Source organism: Cervus canadensis, chromosome 2 (assembly GCF_019320065.1).
Source record: "Cervus canadensis isolate Bull #8, Minnesota chromosome 2, ASM1932006v1, whole genome shotgun sequence".
NCBI lineage: Eukaryota > Metazoa > Chordata > Mammalia > Artiodactyla > Cervidae > Cervus > Cervus canadensis.
The window spans coordinates 90,781,087-90,802,929 of NC_057387.1; the positions used below are offsets into that span (position 1 = coordinate 90,781,087).

Below are 21,843 nucleotides of genomic sequence, written 5' to 3' on the forward strand. Positions count from 1 at the left end.
AACAAATTATATTTGTTTGTTAGATTTCTTATACCCTTTTAAGCAAACACCCCCTTTATTCCCCACCGCCTGTTTTTATGACATTTGCTTTTGAAGAAATCATGTTGGATGATTACAGATTGTTCTAAATTCTTGATTTGTGTGATTGTTTCCTTGTGATATTATTTAACTTGTTCCTCTATCTCTGTATTTCCTGAGAAATGGATATTAAGGCTTAAAGCTTTGTTAGATTCAGGTGAATTTCTTTTTTTTGCAAGAATGCTTTTTAAGTAATGCTGAATACTTTATTATAATCAGATTTTTAATGGTTAGAGTCCATCGTTGTATGGTGATGTTATTCTATTTAAACAATCACTTATTTTTGAACATAAATATGTTTGAAAGAATATTTATAATTTTTAAATAATCTCTTTTTCAGTTCATTCCTGGGTATAAATGTATTTGGGATTAATTTTTCTCTGCTTTCCAGCAAGATTGCTAAGCAGTTGGAGTAACCAGAAAATACAAGGGTCTTTTATAACCTAAATATAGCTCCCATATAGGCATAGTCATCTGTTGAATTCCATTTTAAAAGCTATTAGAAACATTATAATTTTCAGTGATGATATATTATTTAAATATACAATATATAATAGATGAAAGAATTTTTTACTGAGTGTCTTTGTACAGTAAATTGGCATTTGGTTTTATTCAGACTGCTGATCCCCAGAGGAGCATAAACTCTTTATAATTTCTGGTATTTCTAATGAAACAATTGTTTGTTTTTGATTACTGAATTAGTATTTTAACAACTGGAAGTCATTGGTTCATGTAATTAAATGTGTTGTTTTGTATTAGATTGATGCCAAAATCCACTGACTTCTTTGGACTCCTAAAATATCTTTATCTTTTTCTGCTTGTCTAGGGTTTTTTTTTCTTTCTTCATTTCTCTTTTCCAAGTTAAAGATCAATAGCAGTTTATGTATCATTTATTACATTGCTCTAAACTTAAGATTTATCTGCATAGTGGATAAGTTATTCAAAATTAAATCTGAGAAGGAACATTTATTTTAGTCATCAACCTAATTATATACATATTCTTTTAAAATTAAAAACGATTGTCTAGAAAGTATAGAAATAGTACTACTGCTTTAGGTTTATATGGTGTACTATGGTTTGTGAAGCTTTATGCATATCTCATTTCAACCCCACAACAAACCAGTGAGATAGGGATACATAATATCAATATTCCAATTGTAGAGATGACAAAGCTCAGAAAAGCTACATGACTTAACCAAAGGCAAATCAAGGGTTAGCAGTAGAGGCCAAGTAAAAGTGCAGTTGTTCTAACATATAAAAGTGTATTTTATACTACACGGTCTTACTTCCAAAGCTTTTCAGTGCTAACTGCTAAACTACTGTATTCAGTTATCAAACTTCATCTCTTCTTTCAGACTGTACATTTGAAAGTTAAAAGAAATTGTTTTTGATATTTTTTTTAAAACTTCTGAACGAATCATTTTTAAGAAAAGAGTTTTCCTATTATGTTCAAACATTTTAAGGGAAGTATGACCGATACTGTGGGATTGTTACTAAATTTCTTTCATCTTAAACATCACATGTTTAATTTAAACTGTGGGAGACACATTAATTTTACCAGGGCAACAGATGAGCCTTGAGTACCAGCAATCTTCACTTGAAGTGAGAAATTGAGTTCCCAGAGTAAATAAAAACAAGATTGAAGGTTTAAATCCTCTGCTAGGCTTTTTGAACTTATATACTCATTAAATGTTTATTGGAGTGGTGGGATTACAAAGGATTTGGGGAGCTTCATCAACTGGTATATAGTTAATCACTAAGTAAAACACTACATTTGATAAAGTGTTTCTCACGATACACATTCAATCCATCTTAATGAAAACTGCTTCAAACTGATTTCATTTGAGAGCACTTGGTGAGGGTGCTCACAGTTCTTTCTGCCTTTTTCATGAGAAATTTACAATACTGTTCAAAGCAGAGTTCCAACTTCAATGAAACAGCTATTCTAAGTTCTTGTGTTTAAGTGTATTGTGGAAAGTTTTGACTTCTGATAATGGACTGATCACTTTTATGATCTCTTCTTTGCCCTTAACTGTTAGGGATGTTGATTGAATTGAAGGCCATCAATATTTATTGTATGCCTATTTAAAGACCTAGGATATAGAGGTTTCCTGTTCTTGACATGTCCACAGTCTAGTAGGGAAGATGTGTGCTAAGTCACTTCAGTCATGTCTGACTCTTTGCAACCCTGTGGACTATAGCCTTCCAGGTTCCTCTGTCCTTGGGATTCTCCAGGCAAGAATACTGGAGTGGGTTGCCATTCCCTCCTCCTGGGGACCTTCTTGACCCAGGGATTGAACCTGCATCTCTTATATATCTCCAGCATTGGAGGCAGGTTATTTACCACTAGTACCACCTGGGAAGCCCTAGTAGGGAAGATAAAACAATATATAAATAGATCTATAAAATGCTATAAATGTAAAATGCTGTAGGAGCAAAGAGGAGAGGCACTTCATCTGCCTTAGAAGTTCAGGGAGATTTCTAGAGGTGGTACTTCTGACCTAAATCTTGTAAGATAAATAAAACAGGCAAGCAGAATTCTAAACAAAAAGAAGGTCATAAGGATATACCAGAAGATTGTAATTGAGGGTGAAAGTTGCTCAGTCGTGTCCAACTGTTTGTGACCCCATGGACTGTAGCCCAACAGGGTCCTCTGTCTGTGGAATTCTCCAGGCAAGAACAATGGAGTGGGTTGCCGTTCCCTTCTCCAGGGGATCTTCCTGATCCAGGAATCGAACCTGGGTCTTCTGCATTGCAGGTGGATTCTTTACCATCTGAGCTACCAGGGGAGGTACAACCAAAAAAAATAAGACAGAGAGCAAAACAGTGCAAGACAGAGAGTTGGACTGCCTGGTATAATGAGGCTGAGAATATCAACAGGAGCATAGAGGGGTCTGTGATGTCCTGGCATTACCTGGTGTTTAAAAAATATTTGTTGAAAGAAGCTTACATTTTATCTATAGACAAGGAAGAGCCAGTTGTTTGCCTCCTTAATTACAGTTGCAGAAGTTACCACCAGCCACACCATGATTCCCTGGGACTTTCTTCCCCTAAAGAAGTTTCTTTTTCTCCTTATAGCCTCCCCACCTCTCAGTTCTGCTGTCCCTGAGATCTCTTCACAACAAAAAGCCCCCCAGAGAATGATTAGACATTTGTAAGTGACTAAAATTCAACAGCAGTAAAAATCCCAGTGCCAGGGCTTACGTCCCATGTGAAAGAATGTCCCTTTCCCAGCCACCCTTTGGGAGACTGGGCTTTGATGGCGGTAATCCTGTTATACTTGCTTAGATCTTCACTTCAGACCCAGCGCTGTTTGCAAATATTACACATAAATTAAGGAAACCAGTGCTTGATTTCCCACTTAGTAACGCTGTGTTCCCAAACAAGTAATGAGCCTCTTTCTAATCTAGAAAAAAGAAGGGTTGATGATAATATGTATTTACTTTTTATGGTTGTTTTGAGGGTTAAGTGGGATCTCCTCATAAATGCTTCCCTGATAGCTCAGTTGGTAAAGAATCTGCCTGCAATGCAGGAGATCCTGGTTCGATTCCTGGGTTGGGAAGATCTACTGGGGAAGGGAAAGGCTACCCACTCTAGTATTCTGACCTGGAGAATTCCATGGACTGTATAGTCCATGAGGTCGCAGAGTCGGACACGACTGAGCGACTTTCAAGATATTTTCATGAATGTACCGAGAATCATGACTGAGGTGATTTTAAATAGTTTTAGACAAATTTCAGAAATGTTTGTAAAATAGCAAAACCGATTTTCTGTTTGGTTTTTTGCAGTCCATTTATTTATGTGTTAGTTTAATATATATACTTTACTGAAGTACAGTTGAGTTACAATGTTTCAGGTGCACAGCAAGGTGATTCGTTTATACATATACAGAGATTTGACTTAATATGAATAGAATGCTAGATTTCTAATTTAAAAAATAGATACACAACAAGCAATAAAGTCTACTGTATAGCATAGGAAACTGTAGTCAATATCTTATAATGTCCTGCAATGGAAAAAAATCTGAAAAATACCAGAACTGGTTTTTTTATGCAGTTCATGAATAAAAAAATAATAAAAAACTGTTGTTAACTTTAAGAACAGTTCCATAAAGGAATTTTGAGAACCCATTTGAGCATTTATAGCTCTAAAATGAAGGCTTTGCTTTAACAGTACTTTGTTCATTATCAGGTTTTATTACACTCATTTTAAAAATTGGCCCATTTTAAAGTAGTGCTAGAGAAGGAAATGACAACCCACTCCAGAATTCCTGTCTGGAAAATCCCATGGACAGAGGATCCTGACAGGCTACAGTCCATGGGGTAGCAGAGAGTCGGACACGACTGAGCAACGAAGCAACAAAGTAGTGCTGTTTCTACTTCGTCAAGTTAAGAACCTAAATACCATCCCTGGTCAATGTTTTTTAAAAAGAAATAAGCTCTAATCAAATATGAAGCCAGAACTGCAATTGATAAGTTTCTAGCACTCTATCATCCAGAAAAATCAGCCAAACAGACCTATTTGTGCTTTGGAAAGTATGCACAGTTTGTTCATCATGTCTTTGTTTTCTTTTCAATTTAAATTCCTTAAAGGCAGACAGTGTTTTTAGAGTAATTTTTTATGACAGCTAGGATAGCATCTGGCACATGTATGAGATAAGAACTATTGATGCTAGTATAATTTTTGAAGTATGTTTTCATATAAATGAAATGTTTGTTAAAAGAAAAGAATACAAATACATTTAAAGTAGCAAATTAAGTTACCTCATAATCCTAAACCTGAAAATAAGCACTACTAAATGTTTTTACTTTTAAATGTGGTTTAAAATAGAAAAGTCTCCAAACATATACATCAGTAAAAATGTTGCTGAGTTTTATAGAAGTGCAGCCATACTATTGTGTAATTAGATATTTCCACTAAACAGTATATAGTTAGCACCTTATCTAGAATTTGCCTCTTATTCTCCGAGTTATCAGATCTACCTAATTAAAATTGTACAAATCTTTAATGTTTATAATAAAATTATTTTTTTAATTAGTTAAAATTAATTAGTTTTAAGATATGCTGCTGTGTGAAACATTCTTCTCAATTTATTGCTGTTCTCCATTTTTTGAGAGCCATATAACTGTATTCAAAAAGCTATATAGGTAAAATTTATTAAAATATGAAAAGCAAGGCTGATTTTTATTAGTGGGCTTTAATCATATTTGTATCATTTCTCTTAAGGAGCCCTTCCTGTCCCTAGAAAGTATTTGTTCCTCATACTGCCTATTTGTAAAGGATAAAAAGCTAAATTGGATCTCTTAAGTATTCCATTTGTAAATTTAACAAGTTTGTTCCATATCTAATCTTAAACATTTTCATTTAAATATAAAGAAAATAGTAGAAAGAGAAACAATGGGAATTCTTATATTTAATTCTGAGCCCCTATTTACTTGCCGTGTGCTATTAAAATTAGGTTACTCAATCTCTCTGCGCATCAAAACTTAAAAATTTGTGTTGTAGTACATACTTCACAAGGTTAACAAGAAATTAATATAAGTAAAACATCTTCAAAATGTTTGTGAAACATCTTTAAGATTGTTTGCTTTTTAGTTGATGGACATTGAATAAATCAGGCAGATTTGGATTTAAACCTGGAACCTGAAACTGACTATATAAGCCAACATTTTCTCTGAAATGGAGATTAAAATATCTTGGCAATTAACCTACCTTGGAATAATGAATCCTTACCTTCACAGTAACCAAGTTATTCAGATGCACATATTAGGGAAGATGAATTGGCCTACATAATTGGTACATGTAAAGGAGCAGTAGGAAATCAGACTGAAATAGAGAAGTAGACTGGGGTTTCAACATGGAAATCCGTGAATGCCAGCTAAAGACTATTGTTATTGTGAGGTAGTAGTTAGCTTTTGAAAGTGCTGAAGAAGAGGGTGACACTGTCAGAGAAATAAGTATTGTGGTGGCAGTTTGTATCAATAGAATGGATGGAAAGGGAGAAATTGGTGGCGGAGACTGAGCAACTGTGTATGTTTGTGTACGTGTAGTTGTGGAGTGTCAGGCAATGATTAGAAAATCACAGTACAATAATAGCGCAGTGTAGTTTACAAGCTTTTTGACTCCTGTGTTTCACAGCCTGTTAGCCTTTGTATACCTTTTTATACATGTGTATCTTCTAGTATCCTGTTTCTCCCACACCCTTCTTGGAGTGCCTAACAAAACAGAGAATAATACTGCTTTTGTCATAGACCTACACTAATGTGTTCTGTTCTTTCTTTCCTCTGAAGCATTTCAATAGAATCTGTTGGTTTTATATTTGCCTTGTCATTTACAGTCTTTAATAAATAACTATATTAAGAAAATCAAAGTATTTCTGATGTTAAGTAGGGCCTAGTATCTTTATTAGAAGTATTGGGAGCTTAATTTCTCTAGCATATACACTTACGAAGGACGGGAAGCCCCATGAAGAACTGTAAAGATCAGTTAAAAGAGGACAATGCCCGAGTAGGGGCAAGCATTATAAGTAAATATTTCACAGAAAAGAAGAGTAAAAACAGTCAGTTTGCTATAACAGCCAATCAATTGAGCTTCCAGTTTATTTTTTTTAATAGTTATTTATTTATTTTTGGCTGTTCTTAGTTTCAGCACACTGGCTCTCTAGTTATGGTTTGTGGGTTTAGTCACCCCACAGCTTGTGGGATCTTAATTCCCTGACCAGGAGTCAAACCTGTGTCCCCAGCCTTGGAAGGCAGATTTATAACCACTGGACCACCAGGGAAGTCCCAGGCTTCCAATTTCCTTATTCATAAGAACTTTAGATACATGTGTATCTTTCTTAAAGATATTTTATGACCTGAGTAATACAGTTTGAACAATGCAAACTGATAAAGCTCAGTACCCAATGAACTTGTCAGCTTATTTTACAAAGACAGTTTAATTTTGCTTTAGGCTTTTTGGTTTGTTTGTTTGTTTAACCTATGACTTTCACAGGAGTGATCTCCCAGTGTGAGACTCAAATACATCTCAGACATAGACTGTGTCTTCAAGAGTGCCGTTCCAACATCTGCTTCAGGAAATAAGAGGGAAAAGATACCATCCTAGCATCTCTTCATCTTCACTAGGTGGCTGTTTTCTTTTGGAACTTCTCTAGTTGGTTGCTATCAGTTGGTCCTTGAACTCAGTTTTAGGAGCGAGAAAAAAAAAAAGGCAAAGTGTCACAATTCGCTCCAAAATCAGTCTGCACTCTGATTCTTTACTGTTCAAAAATTACTAGCTTGGAGTTCTTTGAATACATCAGGCCATTGACATCACAGGGGCTTTTCCCAACCTTTTCTCTTTGCTTTTACTCTTTTTTCACTCTTCCTTTTTTCCACTATCACCTAAAGTTAAATTTCAGCTCAAATATCACCTTCATAAAGAAGCAGCCTGTCTGTTGTTCATGCCTAGACCCAAGGACCCCCTCTGTTATAGTAGTTATGTCACCACTCCCATCTAAGAGCATTGGACTTCCAAAGCTATGTGTCACCAAGGCCAGAAAAGAGAAATAGCTTTCTCAACGTCACAGAGCTGGGAGGTGGCGAAGCCGGGATTTGTTTCCAGACAATGTAGCTTCATGCTGCTGTGCCACAGTTCTTACTGTGTGCTTGAGTCTTGGTTGGACGCTGGCTGGATCTGTGAATATCCATATATAGGAACAAGATTGTGGAAATGGACTGTGAACTGGGATGAACTAATTAGAACTGGCCATGAACTAATTAGAGCCTAGATTTAAAACAATAAATAAGATAGCTACAAACAACATTATGAGGTACTGGAGAAATTTGAATATGGACTCTGTATTAGATAATTGTACAATATTAAGTTGTAACTATTGTAAACAATATTAAATGTCTTAGGTGTGATTAAAGAAATAATGATTATGTAAGGGAATATCCTTATTTCTTAGGCGACAGACACTAAAGTAAAGTGGAGGTGTCACGATATGAGCAGCTTTAAATGTTTCAGGGAAAGAAGCATGAAAAGAATGATTGAGCAAATACAGCAAAATGTTAATAATTGATCAATCTAGGTAAAATATAAAGAGTGTTTACTGTTGTATCAGTTTATCAGTGCCTTGTATCAGTAAACCACCCCCAAACTTAAAAGAAGAGTGATGATTCTGACTATTATGGCGATAATATAAAAGGAGAAGGGAAACTGAAAATGGAGAAATAAAATTGGGTCCCAATTTACACAAAGATAATTATTTTTAATTTGTTTTAATTCTTATACTGAAAAAACTATGAAATACCATTTCTAGAAATCATTTGTCATATCAACTTCAAAATCATTGAACACACAAATTATGGATATTCTGGTACCTAAAAAGAAACTGGACAACTTTTTTTTCAGCCCATCAGTAAATATTTTCTGAGTGTCTGCTCTGTGCCTGGCTTATTTTGAGACATAGCCAGCTCACTTCTTCCAGCTGTAATGTTCTGTAGTTCTGTGATGCTGAGTGTCTAAATACAATAGCTACTGTAGCTCAGGGCCAGGTCACATTGGTTGCTGTCAGCCTGGCATTTTCTAAGGATCAACTTAGTACCTTAGCGCCTGGATTTGAATATGAAGATTAGTGAAGCCCTGAAATTGCGGACACAATTAAGCATCCCAAACACTAGTAGGAGAAATGAAGAAGCTGTATTTTATGGCTATAATTTATCTTGAAATGACCTTTAAATCCTTTATTTTGCATGGATATTTCCAGAATCTTGATCCGAACAGCTGCATTTTATTCGGCACCTACTACGGGCCATGCATTGTAAATAAGTATTTTACCTACTATATCCACAATCCTTACATCTTACCCCCATAATCACACAGCTGGTAAGTGGCAAAACTAGGTTTAGCACAGAGCTTTCTGTTACTTTAATGCTTGGAGGCTTTCCTTTAACTGTGTTACCAAAACCTAGATCACAAAGAGGGAGTCTGAGGAGAATATAGCTAGGCTGCTTGCCTTTTTCCTCAACCAGACTTACAGTCTCTCTGCCAAATTAGAAAGGACAAATAAAATGTACATTCTTTAAATGCCCTGATCTTATTGCTTCTCATATGATACTGCAATTAAATTTTTTGCTTTCCGCGTCTGCCATCCCTTCCAGATCCCCAACTTTTAGAGAGCAAGGGAACTTTGTTTTATTCATCTTTATATTCTCAATGCCTAACACATAGGCACTCTGTAAATGTTATTGAACTGAATTATTAATGGGCCAAAGGGAAAAATGGTTATAGTAATGGAAAACAAAACATTTCCCTATGCTTTTTCTATGTACTAAATGCCCTTTCTTCACAAAAGCAGTTTTCTGATATGCTCAACCCAGTTCTCACTGTTTTGGCCTGTGTTTAGTTGAATCAATAAAGTAATCAGAAATTTGAGACTGGGGGGTTTCATTTAGGTGTGCCTATAATTTAATCAGAGGTTTAGGTAACCCAAATTTAGTAGCATTTTCATATTATTAAGTCTTAACATTTTACTATTTTTACTGTCATAATAGCAGAAGAAAAAAGTTTCGTTGAAAGTTGAAAGTGTTATTAGGTTTGGGAGAAAAGATTATTTTAAGATTTTTCAGTTTTTCTTTTGAAAGCTACTATGGGAGTACCCCCAACCTGAAGATCCTTCTCTGATACTCTTTGTATCATCTCCTTTCTCACAGTTTAGAGCTTAAAGTGAGATTTTTTTTTTTTTAAAGTGTGTTTTCCTGGCATCTCATGTTTAACAGTGTCAGGGGTTTATGTCCCTGGAACGAAAACTGTTTCTCCAGGGCCTTTTTTCTCTCAGCTTCCAGTGAAAAGAGGGGCGAGGCGAGCCAGTCGCTTACCACAAAGCAGTGCCACCACAAAGGAAAGATTAAGGGTTTAGAGAGAGGTCAATGTGGGTTTTTCTCTAACTAAACACTTTCCTAAAGTTTCCTTGTGGAAAAATAATGAAGTCATCTCAGAGTTTTTAAAGAATTTTTATTTCTTTTTCACCGTCTGCATTCGCTTGTCTTCTCAGCATGGATGTTTAATCTTCCTAGGCTTTGTGAATTGGTCCAAATGAATAAGTGGTGAGCTGTCTCTCTAGGAGCTAGAGGCTTATTCTAAGGGCCTAATCACTGAGTAAACACATCTTTGCCCTCCCTCTCACAACTGCGATATAATAGTTGAGATTCTAGCACAGTAACCTGGATATTGCAGGGACCAATGCTTTGAAATGCAGAACGGTTGATCCTCCAAAACAGACAGTGCCTGATCTTCGCCTGCCTCTTTCTTCTTTTTTTAAATTAAATATTACCAAAGAGATGCTTTTTATTGCTTGATATTGTGCATTAGTGCCCTGGATTTCCAAGTTTAGTTTCAGTCAACACTGTCAGCTGCACTTATAGGGAACTCTCCATGTTGGGTTTCTTAGTAGCCTCTTCAGTATATGTGTGTTTGTTTTGGAAGAGCATTCAAATTAAATCAGTGAAATAGCAATGTAAATTGCTAATCTCTTTCCTAACGTCTGAATGTTCCATTGCAGTGTTCTTGAGAGAAATAAGCATTTTAAAGATTCAGCCATTGCTATTGTTCGGTTAAAAATAGGCTGATTTCAAAAATGGATGGCTCTCTTGTTCCCAGTGTCTCTTTAAATGTAGTTGCTGAAATACAATCAAGCAGAATTAGAGGTTGACATCTGTCTGTCTGTTGGGCTAGAGAGCGTCTAAGAAGAGGACTTGTTAGTGCTGAACTTGTTAGTGCTGCCAGGTTCACATTCCCATCCCTAAAGCAGTAGTTCTAGATTCGTTTACTAAGAGTGATTTGGCTACCATTTGGTATCTTTTTTGCCAGAGGGCTGTCGCTGATACCAACATTCCTGTTTCTTTCCTCAAATATGCTAAGACATGTGCTAATTTAGGGATGCAAAGAAGACCAGAAGAGATCCTGTTCTTACCCTTGAGAGACTTTGTTTAGAGGGGAAACTGGTTAACAATTACAATACTAACAGAAGAGATAGAGGCCCAAAAAGGAAGCGCTTAACACTGCCTTGGAGAATCAGGGAAGGCTTCATAGAGGCATTTACTTTGAGCCTTAAAGGTTGAGTAGGAGTCTTCCAAATAAATATCTCTCCCACAATATATCTGATTACAGACTTCCTAGATACCAGCTACTATTATCTGCAGGTGTCATCAACATAGATGAAAAAACCCTAAACCTTTCTTATTCGATGTTTCATCACTGCTGCTTCCTGCTGAGCCTGAGACAAAAACTATTTTAACAAATACTTATTGAATGAATGAATTGACACCTGGAAGCAGCTACTGTTGGAGCTACTTACACTCGGAAGTTCTGCCCTTATTCACATTACATGCTGTTCTCTGAGGCCCCAGAAGTACTGATGTGTGAGCATCTGGTGCCTTAATACTCTACAAGCTCTCTAAGCCTGGAGTGTAGAGTGGTTGGGTTCTTTGCTACTTCTGTAGTATCAAAGACAGAATACTAGGCTTGGAGTCAGCCAATCTGGATTCCAATCCCAGATATACTACTTACTTATTAGTTGTGGAATTTAGGATAAGCCAGGTTTCTAAAGCTCAGTTTCCTCATAGGTTGATAAAGTTAAGAATACTATTTTACAGGTTTGTTCTAGGGATTAAAGTAGATAATGGGTGTGTAACTAACACACTCATTTTGGAAGCATCTACTTCTGGCTACCCTCATCTAGTACAAAATTTTCCTTTGAAGAAAATGATGATGACTATTATTATTAGGATTGTTTATCAGCATAATTCCAAGCATCAGATGTTCGTCAGCGTGAACCCTTCTTCTATAAATGGGTTAAATAAATAAAAACCCTGGGTTATGAATAAAAACCCTTCTTTTGTTCATCTTACTACACAGCATTTTTTCCTCATCATCACATTCTTTTTCAATATGAGGGGAAGGATTCTAAGCTTCCTTGAAATTGTCCTTCACCAGAATTTCACAGATTAGTTTGTGTATTTATCATAATATTTTACCTTTCCATTTCCTGGTAACTGGCTATTCTTAAACTCAGCTGTTCTATAGGGTAGCACCAGAAAATTAATTAAAGACAATTTAGGTTCTTTAACCATGTTTGCTGTGGTTAAAGCTGACATTTGCAAATTATATTGCTCAGTATCAGTTTTTAGTTTCAGTTATTTTATTGATTATCTAGCTCTGACAAAGGGTACGTTTAAAAGAGCAAATGTCATTTCTTGAAAGCAAGTTTTATCAGGCAAAAAGCAAAGAATAATTTTCTATATGAGAAACTACGTTGGATATTTTCTGAAATATAAACTAGAAGGAACTCAAGTGAAGTAAACATTTTTCTATCATCCTTTCAAATGGCAAGTAGATATCAATCACATGTTCTGAAGTAAGGACTTTGACATGGGAAAACATTAAGGACTTTGAAATTACCTGTGGAACTAAAACAAAAGTTATTTCAGACTTTTTTCTTTCAAGTAGAAGAGACTCTTCAGTGTTCAGGTTAAAAACATAAAAACTATGTAAGAGGAGATTTTGGCATTCAATCTTAATCGGTATTGTTTTCTCTGTATTGTTGAATAGCTCAGAATTAATTTTCCCTTTATGTATATAGTATGTACTAAATATGAAGAATTGTAATTACATTTCCTTTAAAGAAAATGCAATCCTATTTTGATTCATGCTTGAGATAGGCTTGCACATGTTAACAGGAATCTATGACAGCAGTCTGTAAGACAAGAGTATAATCATCCGAAGCAAAATGTATTCATATTAGTAGATGCTTTAGGAGCTCCAGGTGTCAGATACTCTTAGGGAATAGCATTTAATTTTTGTCTTTGTTGTTTGTATTGACTGATTGTGCCTTTCAAAATTCAAGAAATGTTACATTAGTGGATATTTTAATTTATCAATCTTTTCTCCTCTTTTCAGAGAAAGCTTCTTGCTATCTACCTCCACCATGATGAAAGTGTATTAACCAACGTGTTCTGCTCACAAATGCTTTGTGCTGAATCTATTGTCTCTTATCTGAGTCAAAATTTTATAACCTGGGCTTGGGATCTGACAAAGGATGCCAACAGAGCAAGGTAATACTGTTGTTCGTAAGTTATAAGTTGGGCTTTTATTTTTTTTTTAAGTCATCATTGTATTTGATTTCTTATCATCATAAACATTTTCATCCTCAGCTTAAGTTTTCTATTATTACATTTAATTAGATAAAAACTGTTTGTTGTAGTTAATGTATGCAGTTATTTACAGTTGTGAAAAAATACTTTAACTAATAAAAGATTTCTTAAATTCAGGAATAACCCAAAAACCAAAACCAAAATACATTGTTCATGTCTTTTTGCATTAATAAAATACATTTCTTTGTACTGATATTCTAATGTTCTAATACGTTGTTGAACATTAAAATCTGTTTCTAATAATATTCAGAAAAGACAAGGAAAATCTAATATATAATCCTACTAGTAAGGTTACATTCTTAATAATTCCAGTGATGAAGGCAGGACATTCTGGACCAGTCCAGTGGAGTTGGTAATAGCTTAACTCTAGCATATGCTAATTGATGTAATCGCTTTATTGCACACATTCTTTTGCACACAGCCAGCAATACATCCATATTCTCAGTAGAAAAAAAAAATTCCCTTTCCTAGCTGTCAGGATAAATTTACTTAATTTGTTAATCATAACATCTGTAAGTAATGAATAATTCTTCATATTTTGCCTATTTGAGTTTACCATCTGAAATATATTTCATCTTGTTTAATTACACATGTGGCCATAACATCCTGTGATGCAACTTTGGGTGGTGTTAACACAATCATAATCACAGCCTGCTGATTTATGAACAGGAAGATTAAATTAATTCATTTCAAGGCAATCCTATTGTAGGTACATGATTTAAATGACTGTAGAACAATTGGAAATCATCTGATTTGTCTTTTTATTATTTTATGGCTCACTGAATTTTTGCTCATCATTCAGACTTTGTCTTATGTAATCTGAATCTGAAAAGAAAGATGATTCTTCCCTTAAAAGTGAAGCAAAAGAATGTTGAAGCAATTTCTTCATCTAATACTTCATTTCTTTAAGTAAATGGTTAGGAATTTTCATAGGATGACTTCGTTCTGCCTTGGAAATATTCCCTGTTATACATAAATAAAGAACCTTTAGCACCTGTATTTGTTTAAATTAAATCAGGTTATTATTCACACTCAGTTAAAGGTGATGAAAAGCAGCGCCAAAAACAGATAAAAATGCAGCATCGAAGGTCTTTCATGAGGCAAAATACATAGACTGGAGACTTGGCTAAATCTCTTGCCATTCACTGGCAGTAAGGAATCTCCTCCTTTCCTTTTATCCACAACTTGATGGAGAAGGAAACACTATTTCTAAACCATCTGTAGTGGCTAAGTTCAGCAGGCTACCTGCTGTTATTTTGTTCTATCCTCCATTTAATTCCTTAGTTCCTTTTATTTTACAATGACAAAAAATTGCAGTGTAGTTTCTTTTGAAAAGCAGTGTTTGAGGGTTTTTTTTATGACTGGCAATCAACAGCCATGTAATTGCTTTGTTATGTTTTACTAAAGAAGTCTGTTAAGTAGCACAACTTTGATACACTAGTAATAAGAGTTTGCAGGTTACAGAGACACCTGTGGTGACCAAAGCCACAGAAGCTGCTTATTAGAAAGAGCCAGTACAGCTGTGTCCTGTTAACTCCTTATGACACTTTTTTAGAACACAAAATAAAGGCCTTGTTTAAGGTTTTAGAACTCTTTCTCAAGGAGTTGCAAGACCAACTATGAAGTATGATAGGATATTTCAATCTACATTTATGTGGCATCTCATTATTAAGTTACTGTTATGAAAATAAAAAGAAATGATATTAAAGACTAAATAGAAACATCTAGGAATTTAATAAACATTTATAGGAACAAGAAACAAGGCAATGGGGAAAAAAGAACATAATTTCTGGGATTTAAAATATTTGGCATCCTTATTCAAAGTCAAATTCTATCCATATTACAAATTAAATACTATGTTAAGGTATTACATTTATCTCTATAAAGTAATAAGTAAAATTATGTTGCTACTGTTTGTGCACAGCTGCTCATTTTTACAGTTAAGGTCTATGGTAAAATTCACATTCTACGAAGACAAGATGAAAATTTGCTGGAATGGAATGTTCCTAATAAAGAGTAAAAGTAGATTTCCTTTTGATATACAAAATTATAAGAGAATTACATAGACTGATGTATTGCCCCCCAAAAGAGTTTGACTTTAGCCACAGTTTTCTTACCATCTACCATAGATTCATCTAAATAAAATTATCTAATTGAGTTTCCATCTCCAGGATGTCTATAAGCTGTTTGGTCTGGATGCTTTCTTGGTGGTTCTATGAGACCGTCCTCTGATGTGATAGCTGGGGACACTGATGCCCAGGACAGGAAAGGACTTGCCAAACTGTTTTATTTTTGCTTAAGAAATACTTGGATTAAACCTACAGAAACATTAGTCCTCCATAATTTACTGTGAATCTCTTCTGTTTTAAGTGAAGGATATTGAACTAAGTGAATGCTTTGGTTAAGTTACAAGAATATGAATGTAAATTGATATTATAAGTTAGATATCCTGGTTTTGCTAACAATCCAGAATGCCTGATTTCAGTAACAAACTAGGATAAATAAGAAACAGATTTCTATAGAATGTCACAGATATACACCACTGAAGATATAGATGGTTTGGATTTCCCCCTTCCAAAATGATTCTAGTAACTTTCTAAGCTGAATACTTAAGTTATCCAATCTATATCTGTATAATGGATTAGAATAACTTCTCGATTGATCATGGAACAGTCCAAATATTAACTAAAACATCAAACTTTAACAGTAGTGATTACTTGCCTTTTTTCTCCCTCACTAAATCATGATCTTCTGGAAGGCCTTTTTTTGTCTCATTAAACAAAGCACTTCACAAAATTCTGCGGAAGAAACTCAATAAGAGTTTGACAAATGAATGTATTCATTTAATTCCACTTAAGAATGTTGCTTTTAATTTCAGTATTGTATGTCTAAATGGAAGTTTCTTTCTTAGAAAATTCTGTATAGTCTTACTGGTTGCCAGGTATAGTTGCATTTCAGAGCCATTTTTTCTTAAAGCAGTAGGCAGAAAGCCCTTGTTAGTCTTGAGAGGTTCTAGAGGATATAATTTCCCAAATATCCAGTAAAACAATGATCCTGATAAAAAACAGTAGGTAGAATAGCCATTTTGACAATATTGATTCTTCCAATCCATGAACACGGTATGTTTCTCCATCTGTTTGTGTCCTCTTTGATTTCTTTCATCAGTGTTTTATAGTTTTCTATGTATAGGTCTTTTGTTTCTTTAGGTAGATATACTCCTAAGTATTTTATTCTTTTTGTTGCAATGGTGAATGGTATTGTTTCCTTAATTTCTCTTTCTGTTTTCTCATTGTTAGTGTATAGGAATGCAAGGGATTTCTGTGTGTTAATTTTATATCCTGCAACTTTACTATATTCATTGATTAGCTCTAGTAATTTTCTGGTAGAGTCTTTAGGGTTTTCTATGTAGAGGATCATGTCATCTGCAAACAGTGAGAGTTTCACTTCTTCTTTTCCTATCTGGATTCCTTTTACTTCTTTTTCTGCTCTGATTGCTGTGGCCAAAACTTCCAACACTATGTTGAATAGTAGTGGTGAGAGTGGGCACCCTTGTCTTGTTCTGATTTCAGGGGAAATGCTTTCAATTTTTCACCATTGAGGGTGATGCCTGCTGTGGGTTTGTCATATATAGCTTTTATTTTACTGTTGAGGTTATGTTCCTTTCTTTCCTGCTTTTTGTAGAGTTTAATCATAATGAGGTGTATGAATTTTGTCAAAGGCTTTCTCTGCATCTATTGAGATAATATATGGTTTTTATCTTCTTCAATTTGTTAATGTGGTGTATTACATTTATTGATTTGCGGATATTAAAGAATCCTTGCATTCCTGGGGTAAAGCCCACTTGGTCGTGGTGTATGATTTTTTTAATATGTTGTTGGATTCTGTTTGCTAGAATTTTGTTAAGGATTTTTGCATCTATGTTCATCAGTGATATTGGCCTGTAGTTTTCCTTTTTTTTTTTTTTTTTTTCTGGTTTTGGAATTAGGGTGATGGTGGCCTCATAGAATGAGTTTGGAAGCTTACCTTCATCTGCAATTTTCTGGAAGAGTTTGAGTAAGGATAGGTCTGTTAGCTTTTCTCTAAAAAAGCAATCTATAGATTCATGCAATCCTATTTACAAGTTACCACGGTATTTTTCACAGAACTAGACCAAGAATTCTCACAATTTGTATGGAAATACAAAAAACCTCAAATAGCCAAAAGTAATCTTGAGAAAGAAGAATTGACTGGGAGGAAATTCACCTGCCTGACTTCAGACTCTCTAACAAAGCCACAGTCATCAAGACAGGATGGTTACTTGCACAAAGACAGAAATATAGATCAATGGAACAGAATAGAAAGCCCAGAGATAAATCCACGAACCTATGGACACCTTATCTTTGAGAAAGGAGGCAAGAATATACAATGGAAAAAGGACAACCTCTTTAACAAGTGTGCTGGGAAAACTGGTCAACCACTTGTAAAAGAATGAAACTAGAACACTTTCTAACACCATACACAAAAATAAACTCAAAATGGATTAAAGATCTAAATGTAAGACCAGAAACTATAAAACTCCTAGAGGAGAACTTAGGCAAAACACTCTCTGACATAAACCACAGCAAGGTCCTCTATGACCCACTTCCCAGAATATTGGAATTAAAAGCAAACTAACAAATGGTAGCCTACATGACTTAAAAGCTTTTTGCCACTACAAAGGAAACTTAAGTAAGGGGTTGAACAAGACGCCCTCAGATTGGGAGAAAAAGAATAGCAACAGCAAACAGACAAAGGATTAATTCTCAAAAACTATACAAGGCAAACTGCTTGGCGTCAATCCAGAAAAATAAAACTGACCCAATCAAAAAGGGCCAAGAACTAAACAGACATTTTCTCCAAGAGACATTCAGATGGCTAAACCAAACACATTGAAAAGATGCTCAACATCACTCATTTTAGAGAAAATGCAAATTCAAACCACAATGACGGTACCATACAGCCCGTCAGGGACTGCTCTCAAAGTCTACAAAGCAATAAATGCTGCGAGAGGGTGTGGGAAAAAGGGAAACCCTCTTACACTGTTGGTGGGAATGCAAACTAGTACAGCCGCTATGGAAAACAGTGTGGAGATTTCTTAAAAAACTGGAAATAGAACTGCCATATGACCCAGCATCCCACTTCTGGGCATACACACTGAGGAAACCAGATCTGAAAGAGACACGTGCACCCCAATATTCATCGCAGCACTGTTTATAATAGCCAGGACATGGAAGCAACCTAGATGCCCATCAGCAGATGAATGGATAAGGAAGCTGTGGTACATATACACCATGGAATATTACTCAGCCGTTAGAAAGAATTCATTTGAACCAGTTCTAATGACGATGATGAAACTGGAGCCCCTTACAGAGTGAAGTAAGCCAGAAAGATAAAGAACATTACAGCATACTAACACATATATATGGAATTTAGAAAGGTGATAACGATAACCCTATATGCAAAACAGAAAAAGAGACACAGAAATACAGAACAGACTTTTGAACTCTGTGGGAGAATGTGAGGGTGGGATATTTCAAAAGAACAGCATGTATACTATCTATGGTGAAACAGATCACCAGCCCAGGTGGGATGCATGAGACAAGTGCTCGGGCCTGGTGCACTGGGAGGACCCAGAGGAATCGGGTGGAGAGGGAGGTGGGAGGGGGGATCGGGATGGGGAATACGTGTAAATCTATGGCTGATTCATAGCAGTGTATGACAAAAAAAATAAATAAATAAATTAAAAAAAAAACAGGATATAACTGTAAAGAAAAAGCTAAAACCAAATAGATAATAGTAAACAAAGAGATCTTGTAAACCAATGGAAGTGGCTAAAATATCTTAAGAAAGGTATATATTCCTCCATGTTTATTCACTCATTAAACATTTATTGCTTCCCTGGTGGCTCAGATGTTTTAAAGAATCTGCTAGCAGTGCAGGAGACCCAGGTTCGATCCTGAGTCAGAAAGATTCCCTGGAGAAGGAAATGGCTATACGCTACAGTTCAGGGGGTCACAAAGAGTCTAACATGACTGAGCGATTAACATTTTCACTTTTCAAACATTTACTGAATGTTTAATATGAACCAAGATCAGTGCTATGCACTGAGGATGATAAGTTGAAAAAGACACAGTGCTAATGCTTAAAACACTCATAGTCTAGTAGGTAAGACTGACATAAGAGCTAATATGTAATATGAAATATATACAGGGTGCCTTGGGAGTATAGATGAAATTCATACTAAGTCACTCTACCTGAGTGAGCCAGGGAAGGACTTGAAGGAGATGGCACACAGAAGGTGATAATAGATTTTCACTCTTTCTCTTCAGAGATTTTTTAATATTAGCAGCATTCTTACTTTATTGAGTTGCAGATACTTGCTATTCTTACAAAAGGATATTGGTACTTTAAACTTCATAATTACCTATCTGAACTGTGGAGGAGAGAAAAAATAGGAGTTGGCCAGCTAATGTAATCCTGTGTGGTATGAACCAAATTGAAATTAAGGCCAACCAATCAGGGTAGACAGATCTCAAGAAGTTGTTTTGTCAGTAATTCATGCTGGGATTGGCATATGCTTATAGACAGACAGTGAGCAGAGATCAGGACCCCTTTGGACTTGTAACATGTAAACAACCATGGATTTAACTAATAAACATAAACAGCAAAAATATTTTTAGCATAATATAGTGAGTGGATGGTCTATGAGAGAATAATTTCTTGAAATTCAGAACACATATCACTTCTAGGAAGCCTTGCATCCACTCCCATTCTTCCCTTGCCTCAGTCTGGGGAAAAATGCACATTCTGTATACTGCCATAGTATCACTGTGCTAACTTGTATTGATGGCATTCATTATATGCAATGTTTATTGTCTGTCTCCCTGTTAGGTTGTCAGCTTCCCAAGGGAGCTGTAGTGTCTGTAATGTCAATGTATTAAAGTACCTTTTAAAATATAAGTGTTATATTGATAGATTAAACCAATAATCTAATAGGATTTTTGAAATATAATGAATAAGAGAGATCAGCTTGGATAGTGGAAATATCATTGGAAATGCTACCAGGTCCCTCTAATTGTATGATTTTCCCCAACAGCCGTTAATAGGAATAATAAAGCAAAAGCCTTCAAAAGTCTTCTCCTTGCAGAATGAACTAAAAATACCTAGAAGGGGTACCTCATCTTCTGCTAACATTAGTACCCCAGGCTGTCATGGCCTCAGCTCGTGTGCCCCTGGCACCCACTGGCCATCTGGAAAGAGGATTGAATTCTAACCAAGATGAGTTTATCCATTGGTTCCAAATTTTCTCCCCCAGACTCACCAAATCTCTGTGATACCTCTAAAGCAATTGGTCTGTCAAATAGGGCCTTTGGGATGGTACTCTGAACCTTCTGCTTTGGTAGTGACATTGATTAAAATAAATATGCCCATTGGATATATAAGAATGGTGGACTTGCTTCATGGTACAGTATGTCAAGAAGCTAGGCAAAGGTCCATCTGGGCACCATCATAATTAAATATATATAGAACTATAGAAAAAACTCTGTTAGAGCTATTTGGGACTGATAGTGAGGACATTGACACATGAGTGCCCTTGGTGTTGAACTACAGGTTCTTGACCGAAGTTGTTTCATCAGGGAAAGCCATGTAACACGTGTGGCACAATAAACCACCCATACCAACCAGTAATAAGTAGGTTAATGGGTATCACTTGTTCTGAATAGGCCCACGTGGCTAATGTCTTAGTACGTCCAGTATAGATACTGCTTTAGATTATCTCATTATAGAAAATTTAAACATTGAATTTGACTAGGATAGTGCAAACTGGGTAATCAACAATATATGAGTGCTGAAGAATGAGCTGCTTATATGTAAGTTCCTGAGATGAAAATGTTTGGCACATCAGTGTATATGCCACAAAGTGTTAAATTGGGCATTGCACACTATTTCTAAGTGGTGTTCAGAGTAGCTGCAAATAGAAACCCTAGGAATTACTGACAGAGCCTGGGTTACACAGGTTACGTGTAACATATGTAGCATTACACAGTTAGTACCAGTGTTCACAGACAATTCTGTTGCCTATCAATGTTAGCTTTTGAACTTAATGCCCTTGGGTGCAGTATATCAGGTCACTGTAGACTTACGCTGCTGTGCTGACAGGTACTTGTTAGCCTTGATATTCAAGTAATAGTTTTCCACATTACTTAATCTTTGGCAAGAGTTAATTGGCTTAAATCTCTTATTATCAGTAGGTTGTCTGCCTGCTCTTTCCATCTCAGTAATTAGCCATATCACAGTGGCTTACCCTTAATTCCAAACTGCTTGCTGGTTCATGCCTGGCTGAAGCTAGCTGACCATGTTACTCTAACCCTATGCTTCCATTTAATCCAGCAAATATAGCCCAGGTGTGGTGTCTCCTTGGGAGACACAAGGAGTGTTAATTTCCAGCTGCTTCCCTAGGAGCAGATATGGATTCTGCAGAAGTAGCTGATAAAAACAGATGGGCATGTTATGGTCAGAGTATTAAGACTTCCAGAGTGCCTTCATGCCAGAT

General features: G+C 35.7%; 1 protein-coding gene across 4 annotated transcripts in view; it reads left to right on the top strand.

Annotated features, from left to right (window-relative positions):
- The window catches only part of FAF1 (Fas associated factor 1), a 507,320-nt gene that overhangs the window by 356,206 nt on the left and 129,271 nt on the right, over positions 1-21,843 (top strand). For all 4 annotated transcript variants that reach the window (XM_043461371.1, XM_043461369.1, XM_043461370.1 and 1 more), the window contains one exon: positions 13,018-13,172. In XM_043461371.1, the coding sequence (XP_043317306.1) occupies positions 13,018-13,172 (155 nt within the window). The remainder of the gene's footprint in view (positions 1-13,017; positions 13,173-21,843) is intronic.